Source organism: Engystomops pustulosus, chromosome 1 (assembly GCF_040894005.1).
Source record: "Engystomops pustulosus chromosome 1, aEngPut4.maternal, whole genome shotgun sequence".
Lineage (NCBI taxonomy): Eukaryota > Metazoa > Chordata > Amphibia > Anura > Leptodactylidae > Engystomops > Engystomops pustulosus.
In genome coordinates, this window is record NC_092411.1 from 197459617 (window position 1) to 197472269 (window position 12653).

A 12653-nucleotide genomic window follows, 5' to 3' on the forward strand; every position below is an offset into this window, starting at 1 on the left:
TTTATCTGCAATTACAACAAATTAAAAAAAATCCTTTAACATTTTTAACTTTTAAGTAGCCCTTATAATGCAAAAAATGCTGCAATAATAAGGTACAGCACCAAAAACAGTATGGCCCTTAAACCACTAGATCCACAAATTTGCTAAAAATGTCTGGTGATTAAAGCATTTTCAGGCCTCGTTATTTAAGAGTTAAGCAAAGTGACTGGTAAACAAACATCTAAAGATCCTTGCAGCTTATTAGATGTTCAAGTTTAGATGATGATTTTGTAGGAAAAATGAGAATCTACTCAAAATAAGTCCATCAGATGTTTCAATCATCTCCTGAATAAATCTCAGTGTCTAAGGTTCTCTGTGCTTGATGTACAGCCAAATCAGAGGACTTCTGAAAAAATGCAACATCAAAAATCCCATATGTCACACCGTTTAGACTTTCTTACTTGTAGTTTGCATAATTTCTCTAATGTCTATATCACTATGGTAACAGACACAGTAAAATATATGGTAATATTTATCTGGATGCATTTGTTACTAGGCATTTAGGTTGATTTGCAAATGAACATATTCAGCAAGCTAAATTTGCAAATTACAAGCTAGGACAACAAATATACAACATCACACATAATCTGAAATACTACCAAACAAGGGGTTAAACACACCATGTATAAAATTTGATTCATAACAGTACTAGTGTGGTATGATGGGAGGTATGCATTGTTGCTTAAAGGAAATCTACCACCAGGATCAAGAATTGTAAACCAATAACACTTATGTGTTGGTATGTGCCCCTTCTGGCAGGATCTTATTTTTTAGCTCCTTATGCCCTTGTTTGTACAAATGATGCAAAGGATCAGAGGATAAGAGAGGATCCTGCCATAAGGGGAACCCACCAGTATGTCAGTGTGCCTGGTAGATCTATCTATCTATCTATCTATCTATCTATCTATCTATCTATCTATCTATCTATCTCACATCTATCTGTGTATATCCTATCTCTCATATCTATCATTTATGTATCTATCTCATATCTATCTATCTATCTATCTAACACTCCAGCACAGCACATGAGGGGACAGCACATGAGGGCGCAGCACATGGAGGGCGCAGCACATGGAGGGCGCAGCACATGGAGGGCGCAGCACATGGAGGGCGCAGCACATGGAGGGCGCAGCACATGGAGGGCGCAGCACATAAGGGCACAGTACATGAGGTGACAGCTTGAAGACTTGGAGATTGTCTTCTGCCACTTCCTTGTGTGAGGTGATGGGTGCGGGGGGGGGGGGGCTGCAGTTTCTGTCTGTGTGGATTATTAGTTTATACAGTATACAGGTGTAGGGAAAGCTGAGGAGAGATAAGTGTAGGTGTTTGGTCACTACATTAGTTTGGGCTTCTCCCTGACTGAGTGCTGGGGCAGTGACACATGAGGTGATCAACTGATTGGAGGGAGAGAAATGGGGGCGTGTCTCTCCCTCTGTAGTCTCAGCTTCTTTCTGAAGACGGGATGAGCTTAGTAACAGACATATGTAAGATTACTGACATCTAGGGGAAGTCTGCAGAATACAAGAGAAAGGAGCAAAATTTCGGTAACTAATCCAATTGCAAAAATGCTTAAAATTACCTGCCCTACAACATATCAAAAGTTTTTTGAAATGACGGTTACACTTTAAGACACAACACTTGTGATTGTACAGACCCAAAGAATAAAGGAGAGGTATAATATGGAGAGCATAGGGAAAGCCATGTAAAAACCATCTTCCTGGTACTTTGCATGGAATATTAAAAATCCATATACACATCAGAGTAGGGACTGACCTACACGTTTTGACTCTCTGGAGTCTTAATCTTGGTCCAAGTAGAGAGGTCCTTCTCAATTGAGTCCAATAAGTATATAAAGTTAATTGAGTATAATGTGTAGAGGTCTAGGGAATTTGTACTTTCAGATATTTAATGGCTTATTCGACCCACCTGAAAGGAAAGTTATCCTTCAGCCTAGTAACTTTGGCCTCAGACTGGTTTACATTTGGCAATTTTGAGTATTACCTTTACAATGTGTTCTCAAAAATTAGCCATCTTATTATGGCGTTCACCCAAAGTAATGACCTTAAAGGGGTTGGCCACTTTTCAAAAAATCAGTTTCATTAGACATGTCTCTGCCTTTATATTTATCTGTGTCTTTGGCTCCTTTGATAGCTTCAGTCTTTCCCTGTTCTCACCATGCTGCTATCTGTATATATACACAACTTCCTCTCTCTCTCTCTGCTCTAGGCTCTTCTTATGGCATCTCCCACTGTATCTTTCTTCTCATTGTTCAATCTCACTAACAGAGACAGAAAGAGTGGAAGGGGGGGGGGGGGAGCAGGCTGAGTCAAACTCTCTTGCTATAGCTCTTCCTTTCAGCACAGCTCAGACATGTAAACATAGAAGCTTAGAGAGTCTGCACACAGTACAAAAGAAAGTAGCAACAATGCTTATCACCTGACCTCCACATTTTACTGAATCATTAGCCCTGATCACATTGGCTAAGAATTCCATAATAAGGACATAAAGGAGGGAAAAAGGGGACATTCTTGACTAGTGCCTTTGCAGATAAGACAGGAAGACGCATAAGACCCTCACCACAGCCGCATGGGTAGAAAATAGGGCCCCAGTTTACCATCCGTGGGCATAACCTTATGTTTTCAAGTGTTGCCTCTGAGAAGCCCAAACTTACTCAAAAGCTTTTTCCGCATCAATGTCAAGGTTCTGATGGCGATGTCATGTGCCTCCCTTCCTGGCACAAATTCAACCTGTACTTGGTGATCTTAAGATCCACAATACTTAAGGAAATGGGCCTAAGGGTGGTTTCACATTGGCATTTTTCCCATCAGTGATTTCTCACTGAAGCCATTTTAGCTTATAGACACATACAGATTGGTTTTCTCTTCCTGGCTTCAGTGATTTTTCACTGATGCCTTACAGAACCATTCTTTTCAGTGGGCTTTTTCACACTTCAGTTTTTTTCACTGATTAAATGCTGTCAGTGAACACAGAAAAAACAGGTTCTAAACTGATGAGTGAAAAAAACCTGAAGTGTGAAAAAGCCCATTGAAAACAATGGTTCAGTAAGGCATCAATGAAAAATCACTGAAGCCAGGTAGAGAAAACCAGTCTGTTGGTTTAGCTAAAATGGGTTCAGTGAAAAATCACTCATGTGAAATAAAACGTCAAAATGAAACCACCATACAGTTAACGCAATGGGTAGAATCTTTCAAGTTTTGGATTTTTAAAGAGGGATCCAAACAAATTAAACACAAAAATAAAATAGGGCTTCAGTGTAAAGGGGTAAAAGCCACATAAAAACAAAAGCTTAAAGTCATACTGTAACTCTTTCTCATTTATGTAGACAAAGCTAATCGACATTTCATACCTGAGGGGGCATTTCATACGTCTCATTTGGGTTCATATTATCTGTATTTTCCAAAATTCCCTCTTGGCCAAATCCTTCTTCATTCTGAAATCCAAACATAAATGATAAAATACAGGACCATATAAAGAAGTGCTAAATAGCATACACAATGGCGATAACATCTGAACCAAAGAGCTAGAATTATTCATTAGGAAATACCATTTCTTTAAAAAAGAGGGTTTTTTTCCAATTGTGAAAGTAACAAAAATAGAACATGGGAAATCTTTGATGTATTTAAGATCCTAACACAGCAGTCAGGCAGATGGGATGGAATGCATTAAGAGCTCAATAGGTGCAGTGTATATTCTTTGGGATGAATTTGATGGTAAAATATACTTTTTTTCTATTAAAAAAAAGGAATATTGTTAATTCTATTACATCATGTAACTTTTCTCCTGAAAATGGTATATAATGGGGAAGACTAAAGAAACAGCCTAAAAATAAAAACTGTTCTTATTTCCTATAGCAACCGATCAAAGTACATATTGAGTTGTTAATAGATCTTATAGACATGAAATATCTTCTGCAATTGGTTGCTATGGAAGTAAAGAAGTTTTTTCAAATCATTTGACATAAAATTCTTATCACAATAAAGAACCAATAAACAACAATATGAGATGCTAAGAAATATTTTCAGCATTAGTGCTAACACTCCCATCATAAATCTCTCTTCTCCATAAACTTTGTTATTCTACTACTTTATCTTATGAGATAATGTCCATGTAAATATGAATACTCAGTTTATTATTCAACTACTGTCACAAAAAATTGAAAGTATGCCCTCTATGAACTTAAAACTGGTTTTATATGAAGTACTTAGTTAGTGTTCCCTTAGGAATTAAGGAAGTAAGTACGAACTTTATTGTGTTAATCAAATGTCCTCCATTAATTCATCATCAGTAAGTCTGTTTGTTGGTCTTGGATGAAATAAATAAGCAATGATCTTAGAAAATTGCTATGGAAAGGGTTATAAGTAGAGATATTTTCCCCTAGCCAATCATAACTACGGCTAGTATCTAGAGACGTCAATTTGACAGATTGGTGATTCAGCCGCCAATTTGGTGGTGTGTCCAGGTTATACAGCCTAACCTAAACCTCAAACCAGAACGCAAAGGTTGTGTCCACACCTTTCTTCTCCCTATGCAGCATGGTCGCTGCACATCGACCACCCTAATGAACTATCCAGTACATAATTTAAAATTACACACAAAAGACAGCCCCTCCCCATGCTACGTAACTGTGAAAAACATAGTGTAAGTACAGTAATAATAAGGGAAAAGAAAAGTACTGAGTAGGACTATTCGATGAGTAAACAAGAGATAGGGAGACAGAGTGTTATAATAACCCCTTATTTAGGGTAATAATTCTCAGGAGTTGTGGTAATTTACCTGGCTGTTATCCCACCCCGGTGTCTTTTTTGATGTTTACAAACCTGCACCCTACGTCTTCTCTGCATCACCCTATAATAAATATAATGATCCTTATTTGGTACTGTCCTGAAAAACTAATAAAAGAAAAACAGAAAAACATATTGGATCACATTTACTAAAAACAGTGCAAACTGCACTTTTTTCACCTGTGTAGTGTGAAGAGGGCGCCAGATTCATGAGCAGTGACGGCCGTTCTTTATGAATCTGCACTGCCCCAACCTTTATGTCTCAACAACTTTTGGGAAAGGCCCTGTTGTTATGTTGGCTACTGTGGGGGAATTTTTGACTGTTGTGGATAGCTATATTGGTTACTGAGGGAGTCATGTTACCATATCCACTAGTGTGGGACACTGTGACTATATTGGCTCCTGTGCCATTACTTAATTGGCTGCTGTGGGGGCCCTGTTACTATGTTGTCCTCTGGATCTATGCAGTTAATTAAAATGTGCATTTATTACATGTGAAAGGGGCTGTATTTGTCTATAAATGTGTGTACAAAAGATAATTTAAATAGTAGTGTAAATATCATTTTAAATATTATAATATATAACTTTGGGGTAAACTAGCTTACATTTGAAAGAAAACAATAGCTGTAATTTTAGGAGCACTGTGGCAGTTAAGTGTTGCCTGTCCAAAAAAAGGATTATCAGAATTAAAAACAGTTCCCAGTCTGGTTGGGTTCTGTCCATAATTAGCAGGTGTCAGCTGTATATCAAAGCTGACACCTGCAACTAACGGCTAATCTAGTGGCACCAATCACAGAAGTTAACCACTGCTGTCAAACCTCAACATGCAACCTAACAGCGCTTGCAATGGCAGCCTACAGTCTCATAGAGAAAGCAAGCAAATTATTAAAAGCAAGCAAAGTATAGAATGATATTACACAATGTAAAAATGTATGTTTAAAAAAATCTATTACATAGTCCTCTTATTAGGCATGTACTTCTGTTCCACTAATTGGGGCCAGACCTATCTAAAACACAGTGCTATCAAAGCTATTTACTAAAGATCACAGTGACAATATGGTCCTCAACTGAGATATAACTACAGATAACTGGGGCTTAAGAGTTACAACATAAAGGACTACTAGTGAGAGTACCCTGCCTATGGCATCCATGTACTGTAGAAACAGGGTCCCCATTTCACATAGGTCAGGTTTGGGTCCTGTCTACTATCAGACAATTCAGGTTGTATCCTGTATATAATCCATAAATGTCTAAATTCTGTTTCAAAGATAATGCATTTTAGTTTTATAAACCTGCCTCACTGTGTCCATTAATACATACCTTGCAACAAGTACCGTGAACTTGAATGATTTTATTAAACTGGGGATTTTAGGTTTAGACAGAACTAAAATAAAACACATGAACCAAAGAGATATTTTAAGTGCATTCTATTCTGCTCTTTATGTCCCTAATCTGTTATTATATTGAAAGCCGTTCAAGTGAATTACATATTACATCTGCTCTCTGGCCAAGATAGTCCCTCGTGGACTACAGAGGGAAATGCTTCTGTGGCTGTATTCCAACTAATTAGAATCCATCAATACCACAACCTTTACTCATGTCCTACATTCAGCATTTACCTTTAACATTTCCCACAGTAAGAAGATAGTGATTTAATTTCGCTCCTGTTAATAAACAAGGTTATTTGCTGCTGTGTACTGTATACTATTTATAGTACTTGTGGCAATGTTCATAAAGTACACTTGGGCAATTAAATATGCCTTGTCTGCTCATTTTCTGAAGGACACTGCAGGTAAAAGTTTACTTCCCTGCATTTTTACCTGTTTCCACCTGCATACCACTTTTTCAAAAAGTGCGAGTGACAGGGAGTGGTGTGAGCAGGACCATAAATGCCTTGGCCTGCCCTATAATAGCATACACCAGAAAACTGGTGGAGAGCATAGCTGAAATTTCTGCCAAGTCTAAAATGGCAGGGATTGCTGGGTACACACGGTGGAGTCTCTTAGAAAATCAGCATTCAGTGTGCCGATGGGGGAGCAAAGCGACAATCTCATTATATTCCCCAACAGTACCCATTCCCCTCTTTTCCATTATATTTTCCCTAAAAATATAATAGGAGAATTGGAACATTGACTTACAATTCATATATTTATTTTGTATTTGACTATTTTCATTTTTATGATCATCATAGAAAATGAAACTGTGAGTGATCATAGACTCATTTGCTGTGACTGCTACATTTTTTGTTTTACTTACTTTAAAGTATACCTACCACCAGATTACTGTGGTGTCCTTACAAGCCTGCTTGTTACCTTTAGGGGATGATGGCACTGTTTTTGACTACTTCCAGGACAGGACATCAGTAATCCAGAGAAAAGAAATGTATAAAATATGTAAATGAGCCTGAGGCTCACGTCACCTGAATGCCTCATGGCTCCATCGTTGACTAATTGTTTATGCCCATGGCCACTCAATATTCACCCCTCCTTCCCATCCCGCTCTTCTCAGACAGCCGGTGACAGCAGTCAGCTGTCTGCATATCTTGAGCATGCTCACTAGTAAACTTTGGGCTACACAAGGAAGGAGTTCTTGCGAATGCGTACTAAGTTAAAAAGTATAAAGTTCTTTTCTCCAGATAACTGATGCCCTGGAAGTAGTCAAAAAAGTGCCATCACCCCCTAGAGGTAATGGGCATGCTTGTAAGGACAGACTACCATCAGCAATCTGATTGTAGATATCCTTTCATGAAAAACAATGTACCATGAAGAAAACACTGTTAAATTGCTAGAATGTCCAATAGACTTCTAAATTTATTCCAATAGGTAACAAGTAGACGGGCTACATTACATCCCGCATGGCTTACAGCTATAATTAAAAGGGCAATTAATGATAAAAAGAGGGCATTCAAAAAATATAAATCTGACGGGTCACCTGCACCTTTCAATAGTTACAAAAAACTTACCAAAATCTGCAAAAAGGAAATCAAATCAGCCAAAATACAAAATGAAAGACAGGTGGCTAAAGATAGCAAAACAAATCCCAAGACATTTTTTGAGTATATCAATGCAAAAAAAATGGGTCAGAGCAGGTTGGACCCCTTTATTCTGAAAATGGGGCAACGGTGACTGGACACCAAGAGAAGGCTAAATGTTTTTTTTAGCTCCGTTTATACGATAGAAGAAAGAACTTCTGACGTGGGTGGTGCCAGTGCGGGCCGTGCATCCTGTAATACTCTAGACTGGCTGAATGTAGACATGATCCAATCTAAGCTCAATAAAATCAATGTGTACAAGTTCTTAAAGAACTCAGTTCTGTTATTGCTGTACCGCTGTCTAAAATCTTCAGGGATTCCGGTGATGTCTGTTGTGGTGCCAAGCGACTGGCACAGGGCAAATGTGGTGTCAATATATAAAAAGGACTCTAGAACTTCACCAGGCAATTACAGGCTTGTGAAAGACTATATACTGGAGTATGTGACATCAAATAGTATAATAAGTGACAGCCAGCATTGGTTTACTAAGAATAGAAGTTGTCAGACTAACCTGATCTGCTTCTATAAAAAGGTGAGCAGATGCCTGGATGGAGGAGCTGCTGTGGAAATTGTGTTCTTGGACTTTGCAAAGGCATTTGACACTGTCCCTCATAGACGCCTGATGGGTAAAAATGTCTATTGGTTTGGCAGGAATAATTTGCAATTGGATTGAAAACTGGCTGAAGAATCGTATCCAGAGAGTTGTGGTCAATGATTCCTACTCGGAATGGTCACCAGTTATGAGTGGTGTACCCCAGGGTTCTGTGCTTGGCCCACTACTATTTAATATATTTATTAATGATATAGAGGTAGGAATTAATAGCACTGTGTCTATTTTTGCAGATGACACCAAGCTGTGTATTGTAATACAGTCTATGAAGGATGTTCATAGGCTGCAGTGTGACTTGGACAAACTGAGGGTTTGGTCATCCACTTGGCAAATGTGGTTCAATGTGGATAAATGTAAGGTTATGCACCTGGGGGCTAATAATCCAAAGGCAAAATATGTCCTTGGGGTAGTAAATCTGGGAGAGTCCCTTGTTGAGAAGCGCATGGGGGTACTAGTAAATCATAAATTCAATATCAGCATCTAATGTCAATCAGCTGCCTCTAAAGCCAGTAGGATCTTGTCATGTATCAAAAGTGGTATGGACTCTTGGGATAGGGATGCAATATTACCACTGTACAAGGCATTGGTTCGGCATCATCTGGAATATGCTTTCCAGTTCCTGGCTCCGATCCATAAAAAGGATGCCCTGGAGCTGGAGAGGGTTCAAAGTAGAGCCACAAAAATGATAAGGGAAGATGAGGGAAGATTAAAACAACTAGATTTAGTCTGGAAAAGAGACTACTTCGAGGGGACAATGTATATAAATATATGAATGGTCCATTCAAAAAATATGGTGGTAAGTTGTTTCAGATTAAATCAAATCAAAAGATGAGAGGGCAGTGTCTCCGTTTGGAGAAATCAAGGTTTAACTACCAGAGGGGACAGGGCTTTTTTACTATGAGAACCGTTAATCTTTGGCATAGCCTGCCTCAAGTGCTGGTCAAAGCAGGGACAGCAGAGAGCTTCAAGAAGGGTCTAGATGCCTTTTTAAACCTAAATAACATTGATGGTTATGTTATATATAATTGTTTCCCCTAGATCCCTTCCTCATCCAAACCCTACCCTTCTCTTCCCGTGTCTTTTTTCAACCGTATAAACCAGTGATCCCCAACCTTTTTCTGCCCAGCTGTAAACATACATTTTCTTCAGGGACCAATTCGGTGGGGGGTTGCGGTCTGGTGTCATAGTTTCATAGCTAAAAATGTATATTTGAATGCTCCACCATAACTCCCTGTGTGCTTAGCTTACATCGTTCCATTTCCTGAAGAAGCATTGTATTGTCTTTTTTCCTGTAGCATGCTCCCCTCCCATGTCCCCTTTACTGCATTATGTCTTCCCTTCATGTTTCCTTTCCTTTGCTTCCCTCACCATATGCTTCCAATGTCCCCTTTCCCAGCCGAACTCTGTCAAAAACAAAAATACTTACCTTCCTCATTCCCCTGCAACAGTCTTCTCTTCCTTCCCTTCACTAATAGCATGATGTTATGACATCATGACGCTTGTCGTCAATAGAGCAGTGCATTATTTGGTAGGCTTTTTTTGTTTTACAGAGGTCAGGCGCGTCCCACTACCAGGTGTTCCAAGGCCCGGTCTTGGGCCGCGGACCGGTGGTTGGGGAACACTAGTATAAACTAAACAATACTATGATACTTACCACTAACCTTCCTACATTTTGACCGACTTGTTCAATATACTGCATTTATAAATGGTATAGGAAGAGAAGCTGTCCTTATAATTATATGTACCTGGATGTAGCCATGGTAACTAAAATCAGAACATTTATCACGTATGTATTGTGTCTGGCTACATTCAGGAGACATGAAAATTAAGCACAATATGATTTGTATTACATTTAGATTTCTTTTTCCAATTTATTATGAAACAGAATTGCTTGTATAGTATAGTAGAGTATAGTATAGTAGAAATCAATTATTAGCAAAAAGTAATTATGTAATTACAGGGGCATTTACATGTTAAAAACTAATGACATACAGGATGGATATTCACTTCATGGGCAGTAGAATATTTGATTGCACTTCTAGATTCTCCTTTATGGCTTTTGACTACACAGGGGTGTCTTGGTCACCATTCAGACCCCACGGTTGACTGACTTCTTTGTGTTACCTGAGGCAAAAATTTAAAAGCTGCTACCCATATCCCGGCTGTATACCCTGATCCCCTCCTATATTCAGTGCACTCACTTTTCAGACATAAATGCAGCTACACCCCGATTAGAAAATCCTGACAATATTTCCACACAGTGCCACAGGCCCTCTAATCCTCATTCTGTGACTGACACTACTGACACCACATACCCCATTTCCCCGAAAATAAGACAGTGTCTTAAATACATTTTTGCTCCTAAAGTTGTGCCAGGTCTTATTTTCAGGTCTTATTTGCATTTACTTTGAACGAAAAAAAAATCAACATTTATTAATATACTGTATTGATGCCATCACATATATCAGCATAACCAGTTCAATTTGGATTTCTATCAAGAATTTATATTTCCATGTACAACAATCTATGGTGCATTTGCCAATCCCAGTATTTTGGCAATGGACTATGGACTATCAGGCATCCTACTTTTTTTCTTTTTTTTTTTAAACTTTCTTTTTTTTTAATCATTTTTAAATATAAATACATCCATTCATGAGAAAAAGCTGAAAAAGAAAATAACTATTCATACACAAAAAAAATACAAATCCGGTATTCCCTTAAGGAAAGGGGCTGCATTTACTGCTGAGATGTTACTAAATCATTTTCCAGGCTTTCCATCCTTCTGGTCAAAGAATTAAAACTTTGTTCGGCATCTAAGGACTGTGAAGTTAAATGGTCAACATCTTGCCTAATCAAGTTTAAGGCTTTTTATTGGGACTGTTCCAGCCATACGATGACTTAATCTAAGTCTTTCTTATTAGAAGGGCCTTGTTAATCTGCAGTAGGATCTATAAGTCCAATGGCTGAGATACCTGACCACCTAGTATGGCAATACTAGAGTAACCTCTAGAGACAGGAACAGGCACTTCATTTAGCTGTGGCCCCATACCTGCCTGGTGGTCCGTGGCACCCCCATTGTGATATAGTGGAGAACTAATACTAGCATCCCAATCTGCCTCATTATTACTCTGTGGTGGCCTCTTCTGGGTGGTCACCCTCTGGTTCTCCCTACTAAATTGTGAATAAAGTCTATTGGGGTTCAACTCTTCTCCCACCCCTCTGGGGCACAGATGCCAAATGCAAGCTTTCCAACCCGGTACCTGCTGTCCTGTTCCAGGACTGTTGTATTTATGGGAGAGCTGCAGCAATTACTGCAGCTAGGTCTGCTGCATCAGAAAGAGGATCCTGATCATGACTTATCACTGTTGAATTTGCCACAAGATGTCATAAGCTCCACACAGCACATCTCCACACTATGCCTGTAAAAATACCACAGTCGCTTACAGTATATTGTGACCTGGATAGCAACGGCCCACACTCTGCTCCTAAATAATATTTACTCACAACACAACTGACCACTTTGTACTCTACATATAAAATATCCTATATATAGCCCCCTGAACAAATAATAGTACATACAGCACTCCTAGTTTTTTATATGTACCGGACCCCCTGAACCAATAGCACCCCCTAATTAAATATTATAGAGTTTCCCTATGGCTGAGTCCACATGATAATTTTATATTGTGTTTTGAAACCCAGTGCAAATACTCCGCAAAACATCACCAAATGCACATGCATAAATTTTATATACAGACCCCCCTCTTATTTATATACACCACCTCTAACCATAATTTAACAGCCTTAATATACCCCCATAAAATCATATTCAATACCCCATATATAACTGCTCCTTACTTTAACTGGTTTGAGATGGCACCTTAAATAAATGTCTGCTCTTTCTGGACTCTATGCAACACTAACTTTTGTATACACTGGCCAAATTTTAGGGGATTGTGACCACTGAGTTGCTAGAAGCTCTAGGATTGTGTTGTTATAAGCACATTCAGGTTCCAACCATGTGTTGGCCATGATAACCAATAATGGTCATCACACAGAAAATTTTACCAGGTAGCACTGTGAATATCATACTTTTTTCCTCCGTCAGTCTGTCAGAGAGCAATGAAAGAGACAGTGTAGATATTGAGGTGCCAATTGCCACTGTGTAAAT

The 12653-nt window shown here is 38.8% G+C and overlaps 1 protein-coding gene across 3 annotated transcripts in view; it reads right to left on the bottom strand.

The window, feature by feature from the left end:
- SNCA (synuclein alpha) overlaps nucleotides 1–12653 on the bottom strand; it is a 46632-nt gene that overhangs the window by 5646 nt on the left and 28333 nt on the right. For all 3 annotated transcript variants that reach the window (XM_072117732.1, XM_072117723.1, XM_072117741.1), the window contains exon 6: nucleotides 3407–3490. In XM_072117732.1, coding sequence (XP_071973833.1) covers nucleotides 3407–3490 — 84 coding nt within the window. The remainder of the gene's footprint in view (nucleotides 1–3406; nucleotides 3491–12653) is intronic.